Source organism: Ambystoma mexicanum, chromosome 3q (genome assembly GCF_040938575.1).
Source record: "Ambystoma mexicanum isolate Mex_15411 chromosome 3q, UKY_AmexF1_1, whole genome shotgun sequence".
In the NCBI taxonomy this organism is placed as follows: Eukaryota; Metazoa; Chordata; class Amphibia; order Caudata; family Ambystomatidae; genus Ambystoma; species Ambystoma mexicanum.
Window position 1 is genome coordinate 569824590 of NC_090926.1, and position 20733 is coordinate 569845322.

General features: G+C 43.3%; 1 protein-coding gene across 3 annotated transcripts in view; it reads right to left on the reverse strand.

Annotated features, from left to right (window-relative positions):
• FBXW11 (F-box and WD repeat domain containing 11) overlaps window positions 1-20733 on the reverse strand; it is a 1385831-nt gene that overhangs the window by 1278099 nt on the left and 86999 nt on the right. The window contains exons 1-2 of one of the 3 annotated variants that reach the window (XM_069654339.1): window positions 6579-6602; window positions 5476-5577 (exon numbers count right to left, since the gene is read on the reverse strand). The exons of 1 other annotated variant lie outside the window; for it this stretch is intronic. In XM_069654339.1, coding sequence (XP_069510440.1) covers window positions 5476-5577; window positions 6579-6587 — 111 coding nt within the window. In that variant the 5' untranslated portion in view covers window positions 6588-6602. Of the gene's footprint in view, window positions 1-5475; window positions 5578-6578; window positions 6603-20733 lie in introns of those variants that run through there. One more of the 3 variants, XM_069654341.1, reaches the window with a different exon arrangement.

The following is a 20733-nucleotide window of genomic DNA, read 5'->3' on the forward strand; positions in this document are numbered from 1 at the left end:
AGTGGTCTAGCCCATCCCAAGTAATCTACCACCTTGGTCATTAACTGACGGTAAGATGGACTGGCATACTCTCCTGGATCTGGTCTACCAAAGTCATTCTCAGGAGAAGTGTCAATGCCACTTGCATTATGTAAAGACTCCACCAAATCCCTCATTCTGCTCTCCGCTGAGATCAAGCATTTTGGGACATTTGGGACGCCATATTCCAATCCAAAAGTTACATTGTCCTCATCGTATCTCTCCTGGTCCTCAAAAATTGAGGTCAAGGATTTGAAAAACTCCTTCCTAGGGAGAGGCTTGAAAACCTTCTCTGGGAGAGGAGGAAGAGGAGTAGTACCAGGCTCGTTTTTTAACTTTCTCCTTTTCCGGTTTCCCTGGCTTGGCTGGAGCCTTTGGCGCCGAGGGTTTCGGCGTCGATGACATAGTTGTCGTCGACCGGGTCTGCTTCGAGGGCGTCTTCGACGATTTTTCCTTCGAGGTATGATAGGTCTCGGACGGCGTCGGTGACCTCGAGCGGTCGACTCGACTCGAGCGTTTATTGCTCGGCGTCCTGGAAGGTTCCCCATCCTTCCTTTTACGATCACCAGGGCTGGAGGGCGCGCAAGTGTCGGAACAATGACGCTCCCAGCCGGCTTCCGAAGAAGGCGCGGACCGAGGCTTCGCCTTCTCAAACACCTCCATCATTATGACCCTCAATGCTTCCCACTCTTCGGAAGACGAATGCTTCGTGGGGCATTTCATCCTTTTCGGCGACTCGTCTGACGACGAAGTGGAGGGAGACCTGTGGCGTTGTTTCTTCAATTTTTTTGACGAAGACAACGAGCATCGCTTCGGGATCTAGAGCGATGCCTTTAGCGTCGAGGAGATTTTTCCTCATGGGGTCTCGACTCGACGCTAGAGGCTTTTTGATCCTTCCGACCTACCTGTAGCTTTCCTCTCCTTTCTCGCAAGGCCTTCCCCGTCATCGCCTGACACTTCGAACAGGCCTCTATGTCGTGGCCTTCTCCGAGGCACCACAAACACTCGCGGTGCGGGTCCATTATCGACATTTTTGAGCCGCATGACTTGCATTTCTTGAAACCCGATCTCGGGGTCGTGGTCGGCGTCGATGAGGAGGACATATTTCTTCTTGTTATATTATATTTCTTCACAGAACTCGAGGCACGCCGAATGTCCGAAGCAACGTAACTGTGGAAAAACGAAACTGAGGCCATCGGGCGCCACGCATGCTACTTATACACCCGATGACATCACCCTCGACGGAGGCCTCCGAGGGACCATCGACGCAAGGCGCCCTCTGCGAAAAAATTTCCGAAGAGCAGCAAAGCTGGATGGAATACATCTAAGATGAGGAATACGTTGGAGGACACAATCCACTCGAAAAGAATTTACTGTGCAATGCTAAAAGCTGCCAACTGACCGTTTGTGGTTAGCTAGCCCACTTTAGGCAGGAAACGTACCATTTCCTTGTTCTTAGCGAAGCTAGAGAACGTACGAACGCAGTGCAAGTTTGGCCCTCTGTCTTTACACGTGCTGAGCCACGACACTTGGGTTAGCGCTCGAGTTAAGGCACTAAGCGCCAAAACAACATAGCACACGTATGCCCCTTCATAATAGTGTACAGGGTGTCTGGGCTATGAAAAGAAAATGGTCTTAAATGGCTATGAGTTTCCAGCACCCGTCAGGAGGACTGGACAATTACTCTACAAAGACACAAACGCTTGTGTATCGATTCTACAGGCCAGTCTGCTACTAATACTATTATTGGGATGTGGCTGTGTCGCAGTTCACCTTTAACAAATAGGGCCTGGTCCTTATAGGTAGGTCCTAGATCTGAAGGCATTGCATACTCATTTGAATCTGAAACCAATCTGCCTGGCTCCCCATTACAAGAGCAGTTTGTCAGAGCCCGCCCAAAGCCTATGCCGGTGTAGCATGCTCCTCCCGTTATGTATTTATCACTACGGTTTTCCTTTCACAAGTCCAGATACTTTATGATGCATAAAGTGACCCTGAAACCTCATTCTTCTTGGGTCCTGTATAAAACAGAGCTCCCTCCGAGGGCCCCAGGCAACTCTACAAAGGATTAAGCTAAAACACAAATGGTAAAGTTCTACCACCGAGATTAACAAAGTCTGTAATGGTCATTAACAATAATAGCAATCAGAATGACTAATCTGGGTAGCTTCATATAAGATGTCGCTACTGGGTAGCTTCATATAAGATGTCGCTACATTATTAAGTATGGAGAGACAGGAGAGATGTTAAAAAAAAAGTTTAACAGTTCTGGGTTAGAGCTTTCTTTATTCTATGGTCAGTGAGTTTACATCATTCTATATAGGTTTCAATAATAAACAAACATGCACCCAAGTGTGATGAAAGTCCCATCACAAACAAACAAGTAAAAGCTCCTTACTGCCCAACAGGACAGCTGGGGCCACAGTAGCAAATGAGAAACAATCAGGGAAGGGGCATAAAGAGGGCAAACAGTACTGAGAAGGAACTGGCGAGTAGAGAGGCCAGCGAGTATAGGTAGGATATCAGGGAGGCTTTAACACCACAATCTGTTTATTAAAGCTCACAGGTAGCACCAAGAAACAAGGAAACCTGGTTCGAACATGGTCCCAAAGTGTTTGGCCGTCCATGAACGCAAGGCGGATGGTGATGTTGAACTCTCAAAGCAAAGACCTCGGTATACACATTCACTTTTTTTTCAAGGTTCAGCGGTTAGAGCGTCTGCTTTGCCGAAAAATATGGACCCCATGCATCCGAAATATTAACAGAAAAAAATACGCACCCGAGACAATAAGCGACTAAGCAGCTGGATTTGACATTTTGAATAGTGGAAATTCAATAAGGGCCGTGCGAAGTACAGTGGACTTTAGTAGTGTTAAAACGAACAAGGCGTCAGCTCCACCAAGCAACAGACAGGCAGGCAGGCTTTCCGTTTTCATACAATTATGCAAGTGTCGTTGTATAGAAAAATTCAAAAAGGTAAAGCTATGAAAACCAGCGCATTGGGTGTATTTGTATAGTTTACAAAATAGCTCGAGCAAGTATAAAAGTGAGAAATTAACCAAATTTGCTGCATTTCCTAATTCGATTTTACACAATTTGTAGATCAGTGCTTGAGCACAGTGAAAGTTTAGGAGATGGGGAGTAAGCACCCTTTATAGCAGATGAATTTGTGCTCTAATCAGTTCTTTAATTCAGAAAGATCCAACAGTTGATTAAGCATGTATGCGAATCTGAAAAATCAATTTAACAATATATACATGGAAAAAAAGCACCCAATATTTTGCAAGTACCACTGATGTAATCGTTCAAACCAACACGGAGCAAGAACAGAGAAAACATTATGTTGAGTTAGTGGTGTGTCTCAAGAACAAACATGATCGGCACATGGACGAACATGCAACTTATTTTCAAAAGCTTCTACATTTCTCTTTAGGAGTAAACTGTTAAATCCATTTTTTCAGCTAAGATTGCTGCTCCATCACCTTTTCCATTAACAGATCTAACCAGTTAAGATTATGAATGCATCCACTATTAAAGTATCTTTCCCTCGTCATCTGCCACAATTTTACTTCACCCGAGGGTACAGATGGTCTTCCCTATTCGATTTACACTAATTTGAAGTTTGATTCACTGACCGCACTTGTCCCACCCGAGCCACTGCATATTTATTCTTTGTACTCCGTGTATGCGAAGAAACCCATGGACTCAGACACAGAAACCAGCAGCCATCAAGCCTCAACACCAGCATTGCTTTCATGTAACCAGGTTCTCACAACATGCAATGTAGTGCCATCATTCGGCCAGGTAATCCTCCTATATAAAGTACTGCCTATACATGCCGAGACAGTACTTCAGATAAGATTTTGAAGTGGAGTATTTTACTCGATTTTATACAGTTGGAGTACACTTTTTTTTTTTTTTTAGGGAGTAATTTAATAAACAAGTTTAAATAGTTTTTTGCTGTAAAAGAGAAAGGTTTTGTAATAAATATTTTGCACCAAGTTATTCATGCACAAACAAAAAGTTTTACCTCTTCAGATAAAGCAATAAGTACAGAGTTTCTTCCTGTGCCACTGCATGTACTATTATAATACAAACTACCATGGAGCTGTGTGGCTCAAAGTTGGGGGACAGGTTTTCCAATTTCGGTTGGGAGTATTTCTACTCCCTGCTTTGATTTCTTTGAAGTATCTTACTATTTTAGATAGTTATGGCTGAGCGCCCAGGTATAAGACATTAAGGGAAACCAACTAGCAGGGGGCAAAAATTAAAGTAGTAAACTACTAACCAGCCATCAAAAAGTCACTCATCACCTCAATTCTACATATAGGCACAGCACGCCATTTCATGCTCGGCAACTATCAAATTTCACTAGCCAATGGCTAGTGCAAATTGTGCACCCTGCAACTAGGAGAACCTATTCCAACGCTGAACATTAAACCATCATACACCAGCTGCAAGGCGTTGCATTTGTAGGTCTAGGTGTCAATTAGGTCATCATATGCCCAGGTAATGCACACCTATACCCGATTCTCAAATGTAAAGTATGCACAAAATACAGCCATGCATTATAACATGCAAAAAGAGAGCCATGCATACAAACTGCATGGCAAGCCTAGACTGCCCGTCAAACCCACCCAAATATAGCACGTAGGCTGGGTGTCACTAAATGTGCAGATTAGGCAACAAGTACCTCAATTTACACGTGGCCCACAAGTAACTGTTAATGGTCACAAAAATTGCCTCAAGCAGCCAGGCCTCCCACAGAACAAGTTACTTCACGACTCAGCATTGGAGAGGCACATGTGCACAAGAAGGCTCGGGAAATTGAATGGGGCTCACGGTGCACAAAGCAATGTTGTTGGAGGAAGTCAGAAATACATAGTCACATGAAGAGCCACATTATACAGTATTAAGACAAACAATTTTTCTACGAATGAGGTAATCAGCAGTTGCATGAACACATTTATAAATAACATTTTAAGTCACAACTTTCTTTGGGAAACACGGTTCCAAAAAAACGTCTAGTAAACAATAGCAATACATGCACAAACGCAATCCAGGCCCTGTAAACAAAAATAATCACTGGTGAACAGTTTAATAAAAGTTAAAGCACACCAATGATACACTGCATATTGTATATCTTTTGACTTTACATTTTTAAAAAAAATCAAATACAAACAGAAATCAAGCATTAGGGGGCCATGCATAAGTAGGAACTTTGTTAAATACTAAGCCTGAAAGCACAGACGCACTAGAACAGAAAAGTGGAGTCCACCTGCTCCTAAAAAATGCTTTCCACTGCAGAGCTGCTACATCAATAGTTAAGTGGCCAAAGTAAAGATGGTGCAGCCTAAAAAACATCAAACAGACTTACTAACAAAAATGTAACAGGGCAATTGAATGCGTTGCACAAATTAACATATGCATAACATTTTCAAGAAAGAAGAAAGGCACCTTGAGACATCTGACACTGGGCATGCTCTGCGGGCATCTCAGTGCGCACATGCTCTCTGCCAGGTTGGAGCAGTCTAGCCACAAAGACCTTGGCACAGAACACTGCAGGGTGACAAAAAGGAAGGAAGAGATGCAGTTAGATGCCATAAAACACTTCACGCAGGCAACTAAAATATTAGTTTGTTAAAGTGTAACGAAAGGGTGAATGCCATCTTTGTTATGAAGTAATGAATGCATGTACTCCAACTACAGCTTCCATTACAAAACGCCATGTTTCCTTAAACCGACCAACAATTTGCACACAAATGCTTAATTTTAGGATTAATCTGAACAGTAATAACCCAATTCAGAATTAGCCCAAGAATGAAAACGATTGAGTATTTTTTAAATTCACGATAAAAAAATTAAATGAAAATTGTTTTCAGGTTAATCTAGTTTAAACATACATTAATTTGCTCCTTTTTCGAAGAGATAGATTTCATGAAGCCAACCCAATTAAAAGTAAGAAACATTTAGGGATAGGAAATGAGATTGTTACAACTCTCATTAGGAGACAACATAGTTACTGCTAAAAGGCCGTTTGTTAAATACACTTCGTATAGATATATTAAAACTCAACCAAACCTAATGAAGTGGGAAACGATGGACATTGTGCATTTTAAATTAGTTTCATAATGGCTCTGTTTTAAAATTGATAGAAGCGGATCCGACAATAAAACTGTTAGAAAGGGAGATTATTCTAGTTTTAAATGGCATTGTGTGCATACTTTACATCCTCTCTACTTTTTTTGCAATTTTGACTAGTCCAATATAGCAAGGCATTTCCTTCATAAGCTTTCAACTGACCTTGCATATAAAAAGAGAACATTGACAATGAACTCATTATGGCTAAAAAATTTATGGAGCACCTCACATGTCAATTCAGACTAAATTCGATGGAATGTGATATCAATTAAGCGTTCACGTCAAATTGAGTGTTATTCAATTTTGGGCCCCCAAGAACATTAGAGAATTCATCTCATGAAAAATTGTACTTGGGGAGGAGGTGCAGCGACAGTAAAATAAAAGCGCAACAGGATTTAAAAGATTGGAAGAATACTCACTACCCTCATGCTGGTGGTTTGCTCATAGCACGGTAAATCATTACCTTTTACTGTAACAAGAAATACAAAGATGTTATTGCACACAAGCTCTGGTGCCCACACAGTGTAAAAAACAATGGAAGATGCTAGAAATAATATTTGACTGCATTTGGCATCCGAGTGACAAGTGAAAGTTATCGTAAGAGAAATGGGGAATATGGTCATTCAAAGTAAGCTGCAGTCTTCCTGGGACAGCAAATTTGAGATGGCTTTCTGTTGTCCATGTTCAGAAATGTAAACTTATCGATAATGGAGTCTCCAGAGGAAGGGAGGCGTTTGTACCTTGTGGCAACTGTTTGATCGAGGCCAGAACTGCTAAATTAGGAAAATCTGACATTCAAAGAAAATCCACCAAATTCACTATGCTCTCCAAAAGTAGCAACATTGTGATTCAACAATGTGTACCAATTCCCTTCGTATGTTAACTTAATCGGCCTGCATAGGTTGTCCAAGAACTGATGGCCAAAACGGAGTCCAAATAACAGTTACATGAATACCGATCAGTTTTTGTAGAAGTCAAAGCAGCCCATGCATGCTATATTAACATTAGTCAATTTCTGCTTCAATTAAGAATGTATTCTCTTAAGAAAGTACTCGATGTTGTCTAAACATTGCTCTTCCATTCGTGCATTGCCATGTGTAGATCTAGTCTCCCGTATACATGTAATTTTGGTTCTCGAATACCACTCATGGGGATGATTCCAAACAGGGGGAGGACGGCAGTTGGAGCCTGCAAAGGTCCTAGATCTCAGGCTGGCGAATGGACTTCATTTGTCTTCCGTGTGTTTTCTGTGCACAAAAAGGCAACAAGGACCTCTTCACTGGAGTTGCTCTGGCGAAGGAAGCTGTAATAAATCTTATATTAAGCCAGAAATACAATAAAGCCAAACTGTTAAGGTGTAAATAAATCAAATATAGCCGCTAACATTTGTTTTCAGCAGTTTCTTATCACTGCATGTTCCCTTATGTCACAAACTTCATACATCTTTTAGCTAGTATAGATCACAAAAACTGTCGTAGATGTAACTAATGATGACTTAACTATTACACTTAAACAATTACTACAGCTTATTGGAAACATTACAATGTGAGAAACAAATCAACCATGAGGAGCATGAAGAGGCGCCACCGCAAATATTTAATTAAAATTTAAAGGCAATTTCCCAGTTATTTAATTGAGCTTTCCAGGCATTTAACTCTTATGGCAAAATGGAAGGAAACTGTGGCAAAAGGTTCTTTTCCCAGTTTTACAGTTTGGACAATTGTGATAGCCTTAACTATTAACCAAGAGCATGATGTGGTATATATAGTGCCAACATGCATAAGTAAGTCACTAAATGTGAAGGAACCCGGATAAACATGGTGTATACCCAAATACTAATTATACTCCGATTATCTCTGGTGATAGTAATTGTGGTTGCTTATACAGGTGCCTCTGACTCGAGACGTTAATGCATAGATTGCTGTGGTACTACATTTTGTCAGCCTCTCCCAGTGTTCGGTCCAACTAAATCCATAGTAATGTTTTAGCATAGGATTACAGCAGTGACGATGTCCCAGCTTACTTCTACACTATTAACTATGGTTTTTCTTAAAAGCTTTTCTTGCTTTTTCAATATTGGCTATACTTAATCTGCAATCCAGTTACTAGTGACCACAAGAGTATCTTTTTAAATATACGAATGCAAGTTTACAGTTAAACACACTGTGGACAAAAGTCAAGACGAAGACCTGGGTTATCGAAGGTCATTCACCAAAAAGATGGTCTTGTCTGACCCCTAGAGAAACATTTCACAGCAGGCAAGCCAGTTACTTGTGCCGGTTACCATAGTCAGGTCAGTCCCTGCCAATGAAGGTGAAAAACAGACTGCCGTTACAAGCCCAGTGACCGGCTGCTGAATACATGTTACTTTGGTTTAGTAGCAGCTTACATTACCAGCCCATCCAAACAATATATAAATACATGTTTGGCCATATCGTCTGATTACGGTATTTTGCACATTTACAAACTCGGACCATCCAGGTGGCGGTGTAGCTGTTTTTTCAAGCAACATTGTTGTGCACTTTACTTACGTTCCAGCATGATGTTCTAATGGAGGCATTGCTTGTACGTCTCATCCTGTCACTCACCCACACTGTATGCACTGTTGGTCTATCGTCCACCAACCCCAGGATGGGTGGGGCTTTTTGCTCTTTGTTCTTAGATCTTGCTGCTTGCCTTAAACACTGGCACACTGATTCGGCGATTTTAACCTGCCGTCTTTAAAAAGGACACCTGTTAATATTGAAAGTGTCCTGCAGTCAAACGATTTAGATCCTCTGCAGCAAATCTCTGGCCCTACTCATACAGGGAAACAGGCTCACCACTTTCCCTTCCTATAAGCAGTTTAGTTTAATTAACGTATAATGCGCAGCAATGAGCCCATAGGCATGATGGCGCAGATAAGGCAAATAAAGACAACAGAGAAACAAATCTAAAGAAAGTCAGGAGAGTGGCCAGGGTTGATTCAGAAGAGATTTAATCAAACAGTGCTCAAGTTTAGTTTCCAGCCTTAGGTCAAGCGGCAGGCAATTTTATGCTGCCGGGGCGGCAATAACAAAAGCTCCTTTTTCAGCCTTTTTAGAATTACTTCTTGGGATGAGACTTAGTGTCATTGGATCCGAGAGACCGGGGAGTGTCCTAAGGAATAAGAAGTTCATTCAAGTAACAGGGCATGATCCCCAGGAGACTCCTGAAAGTAATAGGAGAGGAGACGAGATCGAATTCTCAACTCTACATGCAGCCAGTGCAATTATCTTCTAGCTGGTGCAACATGGTCCCGTCTAGCAAGACCTGTAACCATCCGCACTGCTCCATTTTGGATGATCTGGAGTCGCGTTATTTCAGTTTTGCTGATGCCAGTCAGCAAGCTGCAACAATCCATTTTGGATCCCACTATGGCTCAGGCCAGTGTTTCTGAATTGGTCTGTGAGATCATGGGTCTAAGATGTGCAACAGTTTTAAGTAATAAGCAGCTCTGGAAACCACACTCCTCACATGGGCTTTCATGGAGAGGTGCTGGTCCAGGATCACCCCTAGGGACTTGATCTTCAGTGTGTCAATCTTAACTTCACCGAGCTGGAAGTTTCTGTACCTAATGTCCAGTTTAGAAATCCGAATGGGGATCTCACAATCACGAGTTCGGTTTTTGCTCCATTCAGTGCGAGGCCATTCCGAAACTTCCAATTTTCCATGCATGTATATGCTTTATTGATGCGCTCTTCATCTCGTACATGATCACCAGTCAATGGGATGATACATTGCGTATCATCTGCAAAATTGTTGAACCAGATATCTTCCTGCTCAAGCATGGTAAAGGAGGGAACATTGAAAATCTTGTAGAAACAGGTCGAGAGACTTGCTCCCTGGGGGACTCCATATTCAATCTGTGCCATTGCTGCCTCTGCAATTTCTGAGCTAACACAGCTGACCCGATTCCGCAAAAAGGAGGCTACCCACTGAGAGGCTTTGGAAGAAAATGCTGCTACTTGTTCAAGCGTGGTGACCAACAAAGTGTGGTCAACCAGGTCGAATGCGGCCGAGAGGTCCAGCACCATAAGCATGGTGGCCTCTCCCTTGTCAATATTAGAAAGCAGCCTAGATTTAAGTTCCAATAGGGCGGTTTCCTTGCTGTGCCCAGTTCTGAAACCTGATTGTCGGCAGTTTAAAATAGGATAGCTTTCGATATGCTTGGCTATCTGCTTGTAAGATACCCTATCCAGTATCTTCAAAAAATATGAGTTAGTTATGGGCCTGTAGTTTAATGGATCCCCTTCAGGGAGTCCTGATTTTTTTTCAACAAAGGAGTCACCCAAGAACGCTCAAGAACATCAGGCACAAAGTTATCTATGAAGGAGGCGTTCACGAACTGAAGTATTGCCTCCAACAAGGAGGGAGAACATGTTTTGATGATAATCGCAGAGGACCACCCTTACAGCTAGTTGTTTTAAGCAGATTCACCACATCCGTCAACTCTGCCAAAGTGATGTCAGTAAATAAAAATTCGGGAATCGTAGGACATCTGGTTGTTTCACAACCATTCATGACGCCACCCTTCATAGATGTATTAGCCTTTTTCAGGGTAATATTAGCTTTGATGACCTAGTTCGCATCCCGACTAGCCTGATGCCAGGCTTTGTCTTTCACCACTTCATCTACCTCAGATGCAGGTGTTGATTCTTGCTCTTTAAGAATTTTAAATAGCTCTATAGTTTCTGATTTGGCTGCAACTATCCTGTCATTAAAGGAAGTTTTCTTAGCCTCCATTATGGCGGCTTTGAAAGATCTGGCCGCTTCTTGAAAAGCAAGAAGCAAGTCCGGAGATTGGTTCATTTTCCAATTATAATATTGTTTGCACATTAACACTAAGTTTGCGTAATACAGGGGTCTACCAAGATTTATTCGATGGGACTAATTTCGTCTCAGTTTCTCAGGGGCTAGCCGATTAGTATTATCCGTAAAGGACTCAGTAAGAGCTATAAGCAAGCTCCTGGGCTAAGTCTGTGGACTGAGTGCTGGTTAAGTGAGTGACCAGGGGGGACATTTTTTCCAGAGTAAGTAATTTAGGATTATGGCTTTTTATGGGTGGTAAGACTTTGCTTTTGTGTTTGACTGGAAAAGCAGCACAAATGCCAAAACTAACAAAATAATGATCCGAACACGGACATGCAGTAGTGGTGAGATCTGTTATAGCCACATTAGTTGCTGCAAGCCAGTCAAGCGTGTGTCCGCGATGATGTGATGGGTGGCGATTATATTGTACGAGACCCAAAGAATCCATGGCAGACTCCAGATCTAATCCTTTATGGTCATCCTGATGACCAAGCCAGTATTTAAGATCACCCATAACAAAGCTTGAGAGGGGTTTCAAGCATGCCACCAAGTGATTGGATAAGGCAATGATAAAATCTGCGTAATGGGATGGAGGCCTGTATATTAACAATACATTAAGAGTAGCCTCAGCATTGACACTGATCTTAATCTGTAAAGATTCGATGCCTTCAATAATGTTTACTGTTTTCCCCCAAATAGTAATATGAGATTTATAAATCAGTGCCACTCCACCCCCTCTCCCAATGGGCCTATCTGCTCTCATCAGAGTAGCCTGTCGGAATTGCCAAATTGAGGGAGGGGCCGGCAGCACTGTGAGACCAGGTTTCTGTGAGTGCGCAAATGTCAATATTGTGCTCTTCAATATGAGCTGCTATTTCCACTGAATGTTATCATAGAACGGTCATTAAGCAAAACACAAGCTAAGTGATGTAGCGGTACGACTCTACGCATGTCTTACGAGCTCCTGATCCCTAGAGTATTCGTTCTCATACTGAACATGTGCAATAGCAACCTGATCCAGTTTAGTAGAATAGGGACCTTCCCTTACGCTAGCCATAATAGGCAAAGGCGTGTAGTGGTCAAGGTCTAGAGCCTGGTGAGGTCGTTCACTTTCCCCTGAGTGGAAGCATGTTGGGTCCAAGCTAATTCCTTGGTCAGTACTGCCCGTATAAGGAGACAAAGTAGACGGTACAATAACATGGGAAGAAGCCTCAGAGCTCTTACAGTTGTTCCTCTGTGATATCAGTCGAACAGAAGATTCGCGAGCCGAGGCCTTGTCTCTTGCATCCTCAATTGTCAATTGCCCTGAACTTCAAGCACAACCATACTGAGCTATTAGAAGCACAGCAATATGATGTGAGGAAACAGCACTCCGCCTAGTTCGTTGTCCGACACGGACTGACACAGACTGGCTGAGCCAGTCAGCGCTGGCGCGTTCGCGCTCGGTTTCACAAGATGAGCACTTCCTGACTACAATCCTACTGGGGATTGTAGTCTCGGGCTAGCTATTAGTATGTGCAGAGTAAAGGGAGCCTCTGTTTTAACTCATACTGTTCAAGAAAGTTTGGATTAAGCACAAATCTAGTTCTGGAAGCTAACTGGCTAAATGCTGGCAAATTCAACTCTAATAATGCACATTATAAAACCAAATACCTAAAAGCAGTTTTAAAACGGATAACGCGCAAATGCACTAAGCATGGCCTTGCCATTGCATTTTTAAAAATCCTGCTAGACCTGCAGGGCGAGTTCCTTACTTTACATACTCAACCTCAGAAAAATGCACTCGCCCAAAAGGTGGCTGGTGACAATATATTTACTAGTGCTTTTTGTAAAATGGTGCATGTCGCCATAAGCACTTCATATTTGGGGCAATGCTGCCAAGCATGCACAGTCATACTTGCATTTGACAGTTTCTGCAAAGTATGTTTGCATTAAATGCAAAATAAGCTTTGAACATCACCATACTCGCCAGCAAGGTTAAGTATCTTGCAAATGGTGCTCGCCCTTCATAAAAACTATTCACCAATGCTAGTGGACTAATAGATTTTGTGAGCTCTATATACGGTTTTGTGGGCAGACCATTTTGTGTTTCCTTTTTTTTATTAATTTTTTTCCCCCCCGCCCCCTCCTCGTTTTACTCAACCTTCATCACTTAGGCAAAGATGGACTGCCCTTTGTCCTACTACCATCTCTGCTAAGGCGTTCTAGCTTTGTGATTGAGGAAATACCAATTTGTCTCAATTGTTATCTGCTCTTATTATCTTTGAAGATCTTTTGGCTACATTAAAGCCATCTAACCAGAACCATGGTTCTCTCCCCATTTGGCAGAGCTTTGTTTGCTCTGCAGGCAAGCCAAAAGGAAATGGCAGATTGACTACTCTACTCCCGGGTCACATTTCGGAGGGCGACTCGTATCCATCAACATGACATTGTAGAAACTAAATGCTCCTACTTTTATGGCCAAATTACATACGCCCTTAACCATCCCAGAGAACTCTTCAAGATTGTTAAGTCCATCAGTCACACTCTCTCCTAGTAATACTCCTCCTACCCAATCTCATACATTTTCTTTGTCAGCAAAATTAATCTCATTCGCCAGACCATATTGACATCACCCAGCTTGCATACCGATAGCGCTGCTCAAATTGCAGTTTCTACTAATCTCTCATCATGGTCTGCCTTTCCTATAGTGGGCTCGGACAACATTTTAAAAATGTTTTACATTTTTTTATTTACTTGTTTATAATCATTAAGATTGTTACAAGAGAATTTTCATTCAAAGGATATAAACAGGGCCGGTGCCAAGGGACTTGGCTTGCTTCACTCCGCGGAACGTTGGTATTGGATTCGAAATGAGGCCTTGGTGGTTTAGGCGAACTGTGATGCTGGTGTTTGAATGCAGGTTGATTATAGGTTCCAAGATTCCTTCTGGACAGTGCCAGGTCCTTAATTTGGACCACAGTTTCTGTCCGTCCACTCTGTTGAAAGCTTAGTGGACTCGGACAACATTATCCAAGCTACTCTATACCGCAAGTCCTCTTCTCCTCCAGACTGAATCCCTCCTGTAGTTTTGAAACAAGCGATACCCGACATTGCCCCCTTGTTGCCTCGGCTGATAATCTTTTCTTTCTAGTTCCATTCCTGCTCCTCTTAAGCACTTTATGGTGATCCCACTCCTAAAAAAGGTTTCACTTGATACTTTACTCCCACCTGGTCCTCTTTCCTATTTAAGGAAGATCATGGAATCTATAGTTACACCTATGCTTAAGCTTGATTTTTTTTAAAGCTCTTTTTTCAGACCATTCCAGTTGTGCTTTAGGACTGGTCAAGGAAACCAAATCGGTTGTGGTTTCAGTCATGGACGTACTTACGAGGCTGGCTGATCTGGGTGGAAGAGGTGTGCTGATTAGATTAGACCCGTCAGCCACCTTCGATGCAATGGATCATGCCATCTTGCTTCGCAGATTGTCAGTGGCTGGCATTTCTGGCATGGCGCTGGAGTGGTTTGGGTCTTTTTTGGCTGACCATTCACAAACTGTCTCTTTACATCCTTTCACCTCACCCCCTTGTACGCTCACTTGGGGTGTAACCCAGGGCTCTGCACTCCCGCCCATTCTTTTCAACATATACGTCTAGCCTCTTGCTCATTTTATTCAATCATTTGGTCTGCCTAGTCATATGTACGCAGATCATAATTCCGCTGAAACTGTGGGGCCCCTGTGGGGCTGTCAAATGCAACAACTGTATAAAGTCTGTTGGGGACTGATGCACCAGAATTGGCACACATTGAACAGCGAAAAACAGAGGTTTTGATTATCGGCCCTCCATCTGCAGCTTCCCTTTGGATGCCAGATAACTGGCCTCCATCCCTAGGCCCTTTTCCTCAGCCAGCGTTAGCGGTGAACAACATTGGTGCTAAAATATCAGCCCCCCCCCCTTCTCCATGGAGGCGCAGGTTAGTCCAGTGTCAGCAAGGCCACTTCAAACTCTGCTTTGCGTTATTTGCTCTCATTTCTACTTCTCTACAGGCACCTGTGCTGGCTTCACTGATTCTGAAAACACTGGACTACTGCAATGCACTTTAGTTGTCTCAGCCAGCTTTTCTACTGGTTCAGTTGCAGGTGTTACAAAACAAGGCAGCACTGGCCGTCCTTGGGCTCTCCTCCCACGATCATATTGCGCCTGGGCTGAGAAGCATTCATTGGCTCCCAGTAGCACGTTGAGTGTAAGGCACAGACTACCCGCAGCTAAAGTTTGGACGCTACGTGCCTGCTCGACCGCACGGTTCTTTGGCCTTGCGGATATCAGTACCTAGAGAGCGAGAAAAGGCAGCCAAACTTGCTCTTTTGCGGCTGCTCAAATAGGGAAAAAGCTTCCTTTTAATCTTCATGAAGTTAAACAACTTGCCCTTTTCGGCACCATCTCAAAACCTTATTCCAGTAATCATTGAACTCTGTTTTTCTCCGGATTTCCGTAGCGCCATGATGTCCCTGGATGTAAGCTGCGCTATATGAATTGTTTTAACTTAAACATTGGGTGTATGAATATATCCCATGTTTTAACTCCACGCTGGAGCCCAAGAATCTGCTACAGATCCAACACAATACAGTTTTGAATCTATTACTGGTACTTTACAAAAAGTGTTAAAGGCCAAGTAAAGAAATAATTCCAAACTGAGGCTTGGAAGGGAGTAGGGATTAGAAAATAAAGACTTGCCCACCGATTGGTTTTGAGCTCCAGGAACGGAACGTTCCACTTTTGAGAAGAGTATTAGAAAGATGAGACAGAAAAAAAATAGCTTGGTGCCTTAAGCATTACATCTCCCTCCCTTACTAGCCAGAAAAGGCAAAAAGGCAGAGGGAGAAAAGGGGACCACTACATAACACCTGAACTTGGCAGGAGTAAACAAAGGATACTTTTACATGACCACTTTCTGTCCTGCCCAAAGTTCTGCAGTGGACTATTAATCTTCCCACCAGGTGATCGCTGCGATTTCACCAATGAACCCTCTGCCAGGTGATCCTGGACATTCACTAGAGAGACCACACTCTAGCTGTTTCCAAATCTCCAAATGTCCCATTTTTACCCTCTTACTCTTCTCAAAACAGGACTTCTACTTCTGCCTCAATCTCGCAAGGACTATATGTCCAAGTCTACCTCTTCACAGCCGGTTACAAACCCATGCCAGTACTAGCTTTCTACTCCTGAGAGCCAAGGGCTCCACTCCAGTGATACAGTGCGGGGTGAACTTGCCTCAGAACAAGTTTAATTTAAGGACCTGGCCCTCACCAGCTGAACATCTACAGTTCAGAAGCCTTACGCCACAAGCCCTTTTAAGGTCATGTGGTGTTCAATGTGCAGACCAACCACAACATCAGGCATTTGCTGGGAACAAAAACAAGTTACCAGTCATTGACTAAGATTATCCTCCTGACCGTGACATTTTTTCAGTCATTGCATTTATGCCTCCCACTTAATCCACTTGGAGGAATAATTCACCACCACTGGAAGCGGTCCAAGGGTTTCAAATGACCCACTGAATCCGCTGCCAATTTGTCCCAGACTCTTTCAGGAACTTACACGAGGTGTACACACCTAATTTCGATTCATCGCTCTCCTGACAAGGGGCACAATTTCATCCACAGCAGCCTTCTCAGGCAGCGTTTTTCAGGTTGCATCCAAGCTACCTTTCATGTGCGAGGTCAATGAACCCTTTTCCTCAGAGCCACCAGTGGAACCAGTCTACTACCATGCACAACCCCAGAAGGAATATCCGCAAACGACTTGCCTGAAGTCCTCCAGCTCATTGCCAATGGTTCACCACCTCTATGGGGCCTTTCTCGATACGAGCCAGTTAAACCTTCAAACCTTCCACTAACTAGTCATCTTTGCGACTAGCGGTGTCTAGCCAACATGGTTCATTCCATTACAGCACACTAGTCATAGTTCACATTGTCCCACGTTTCCTCACCAACCCCCCCCACCAGTCAGGGACAGAAGAAAAAAAAATAAAAAGAAAACACTTGTTCTCGTCTTCTGGAATATAGTGCAGCAAAGTGGGTTCTATGTGTATTTATCAACTAGGGGTGTCACGGTATTAGTTTTATGACGGTACGATAACCTTCTTGCCAAATGACGGTATAGCAGGTGGAGTTAAATAATCTTAACAAATATTTTCTAAAAGGTCATAAATTGACAGATTTAGCATCACAAACAAAACCAGGCACCCAGAGCCAGAATTGGGCTTTTCAACATACTTTCCAATGAAATGCCTTGCTTCCACCAAACACAAACACACGTGTGGAGAGGAGGAGGGGGGGGGGGAGCCCTGCTGCAACTGGCAAAGCAAACTGAATAGCTTTTCTTAAGTGGTCATTTAGGCTTTATGCTCCCCCACTGGCTACTGGTGAAGATGAACATGTTGCCATCTTGATAACCTGCATGCCACCGATCAATGGAGGCTGATGGTAGTATACGCTTGTGCGCATATACATATACACACACACTCTTTACGTTACAGCCTTTAGTTTACTTGCGGGCCAAAAGGTGTTCAGTAATCACAGACATGTTACCCTTTGGTATGGCAGCAGGGAATACCCACATAGATTAGTGAATTTCGCAGTATGACTTATTATATGTAAATTCAATGATAGAACCAGGGAAATCCCCCATTGCCATATGTTTAGAGAACATTATCCATTATAAATATATAAACCACAAAGCCGCCAACCCAAAGTAAACCCTTTTCCTTCTTGGCACTGTATCTATTATTCCTATTGCTAACATATTGATTTTGTGTCAGGCACGTGTGGTTTATGGAATGGCATTAAAAACTGCTCCAACTGAAACTACTTGGCAGACGGCACATCCAACAGTGCAAGACCAAGACTGCACAGCACTTGCTTATTGCAGCCTTTCCAAATCAGATTGAAATGCACACTTTACGGTATGAACGGTATAAACAATGTGACGGTTATTATTGTTCAATTAAGTGGTTCACGGTATCTTTAACGGTATACCGTTGTACCGTTACATCCCTATTGTCAACTATTTAATGTTGCTCTGAAAAAAGCCGTTTTTACTGCCCACCTCGGAGCTGCCTCAAACCGGCCACAAATGTCCATACAAACCTCACTTCATTGGAAGGGGGTGGTTGGGAGTTTGTCACCCCAAATCTCAAACTAAAAACATGTGCCATCCAATTACCATCCCTCACCTACTGGCTGCACTGATTTGTGTTTTCATTTAAGCCTACTCCCTCCTGTCCCGCCCAACCAGAATCCTTTTTTCCTGTTCTCCTACCCCCCCCCCACTTCTAGCCCTGCACAGCAAACCACTTGCCTTCCCCACCAGTCCTGGGGATTCCTCTCCCAGCCTTTACTGCACCCTGTTCTGTGTTGTCAGGCTTCTGTGAGCAGTGGTTCCTAGCTGCCTCTTTGGTTTCAAGTCCAGAAAACATGGTCTATAGTTGTGATGCCACAGTATTGTAGGCCAACAGATCCTGCAAACATTTGCTGATGTGTAGAGATGCTTTAGATCGACCACTTCTAGTGAATACATGCACCAGTGTTTGCAAATGTTGCGCAGATGTATGGGTCTGCACAATTTTGAGTTTACAGAAGTGTCACATTGCCCAGCATGCAGTCAACTGCTCACTTTCGATGGTGAAATAGTGGCGCTCTTAGCTGCACAATAGTCTTGTGGTAAAGACAATAATTCCAAACTAACCCTTCTGGCTCTATGTTAACACAACTTCCAGCCCACGGGACCTGGCATCAGTGAAGGTCTAGTTTTTAACAAATACAATTTAAGGAAGGTGCCTCTGACTGCCAACTTGCAATTCCTTCTGCCAAGCTTTGCACTACATAAACTTTCTATTGCAGAGGATTTTCCACCATTTTTCACAAAACGTTGGCACATACTTCAAACATTGCCCTAACAGTATTCTGAACTGGGATGTGCAAAGAACAAGTTACTTACCAACTAACATTCTTTCGATTGGATGTTCCTCCCACGTATTCCTCATCTTATGATAGACTCCCATAGCAGTGGTAAATTTGGTGGGAGTACTAGATATTTTAGTTGGACTGCATGAAGGACAGCTTTTGCAAATAGTCCTCCTTGATATGAAGTGGAATCCAATCAGTAGTGCTTCAGAAAGGTGTGCATTAACGACCAGTTGCCGTAGCACAAATATCCTGCACCGGGACACCCCTCTGAATACCCGTGGAAGTTGCCATACCTCTAGTTGAATGAGCCTTTAATCCACCTGGAGGCTCTTTTCCAGCCAATTTATAGCATTCAGAGATTACTAGAATTATCCATCTCAATAGGTTTTTTTTTAGACACTCCAGGTCCCAATTTGTGTCCAGTATACCCAACAAGTAGTTGGTCACATTGTCCAAGATTTGCCAATCTGGAAATTTAGAAACCGAGACCCCTTTTGGGGTCCAGTCTATGCAAACTTTCCTCTTCCTTACTAGCGTGAGGAGGAGGAGGATAAAAAGAAGGTAAGGTCATTTTTTGTGACAGATGAAAATCAGAAACTATTTTAGGCAAGAAAGATGGTTTGACTTTTAGAATAACCTGTCCTTATGGAAAATGGTGAGGAGGTTTACAGGACAGTGCCTGCAACTCACTTAAACCGCGGGCTGATGTTATAGCCACCAACAGAATTGTTTTAAGAGTGAAGTCATAATGGGCAAGAATGTAAAGGTTCGAAAGGGGCACACATGAGAAATTTTAAGACTAGATTCAAATCCCAGATGGGCACCTGAAAAGGTGTTGGAGGGTATACATTTGTGAGCCCTTTCAAGAATTGAATGACTAAAGGCATTTTAAAATAGGACACCTCTTCCGAGGAGCGCTTAAAGATAGATGGCGCTGCCAAATATCCCTTTATAGTACCAACGTGGAGCCAAAAATTGGCTAAGTGTAAGAGAAAAGAAAGTACTGTTGGAGCATTACAAATGAATGGATCCACATTCTTATCCCTGCACCAGTTACTGAACTTTGTTGCTGGTCTTCTGGCCAAAAGCAAAATCTCCATTACATCATCCGGGCGGTCCCAATCCTTATATCTGAGCCTCTCAGAAACCATGCGCGAGTCTTGTCCTCTAGATGGAGAGCCCGACCTTCCTCTTGCGAGAGAAGGTCCTCTCTTTGTGGAAGACGTATTGGAGAGCAGAGGGACATGTCCAGAAGGTCCGGGTAACACGTCCTCCTGGCCCAATCCGGGGCAATTGGGATCATGGTTTTACTGAACTTTCTCAATCTTCCGATTACTTGAGGAATCACAGGGACAGGAGGAAACGCGAAAAGGAGTGGAAATAGCCAGTGCACTACGAACTCGTCTCCTAGAGCTCCTCTTGGGGGAAATTACCTTGAGCAGTACAGTTCGCACTTCTGGTTGACACCGGTCGCGAACAGATCCACTTGAGGGGTACCCCAAAGAGTGAAGATCTCTTGAAGGACTTCCTGAGCTCGTTCCCAATCGTGGGACTCTGCTCTGCCTGCTCAGAGTGTCCGCCGCCGTGTTCAGCTCTCCGGTTAGGGGAACTGCCGATCGAGATTCCTTCATGCATTGCCCAGAACCAGAGCTGCATTGCCTCTCTGCACAGTGGGAGTGATCCTACGCCTCCTCTTTTGTTGAGGTAGTACATGGCCACTGTGTTGTCCGTCATCAGGACATTCTTTCCCTGAATAGAGGGCAGAAAAGCCTTCAGCACTAATCTGATTGCCCTC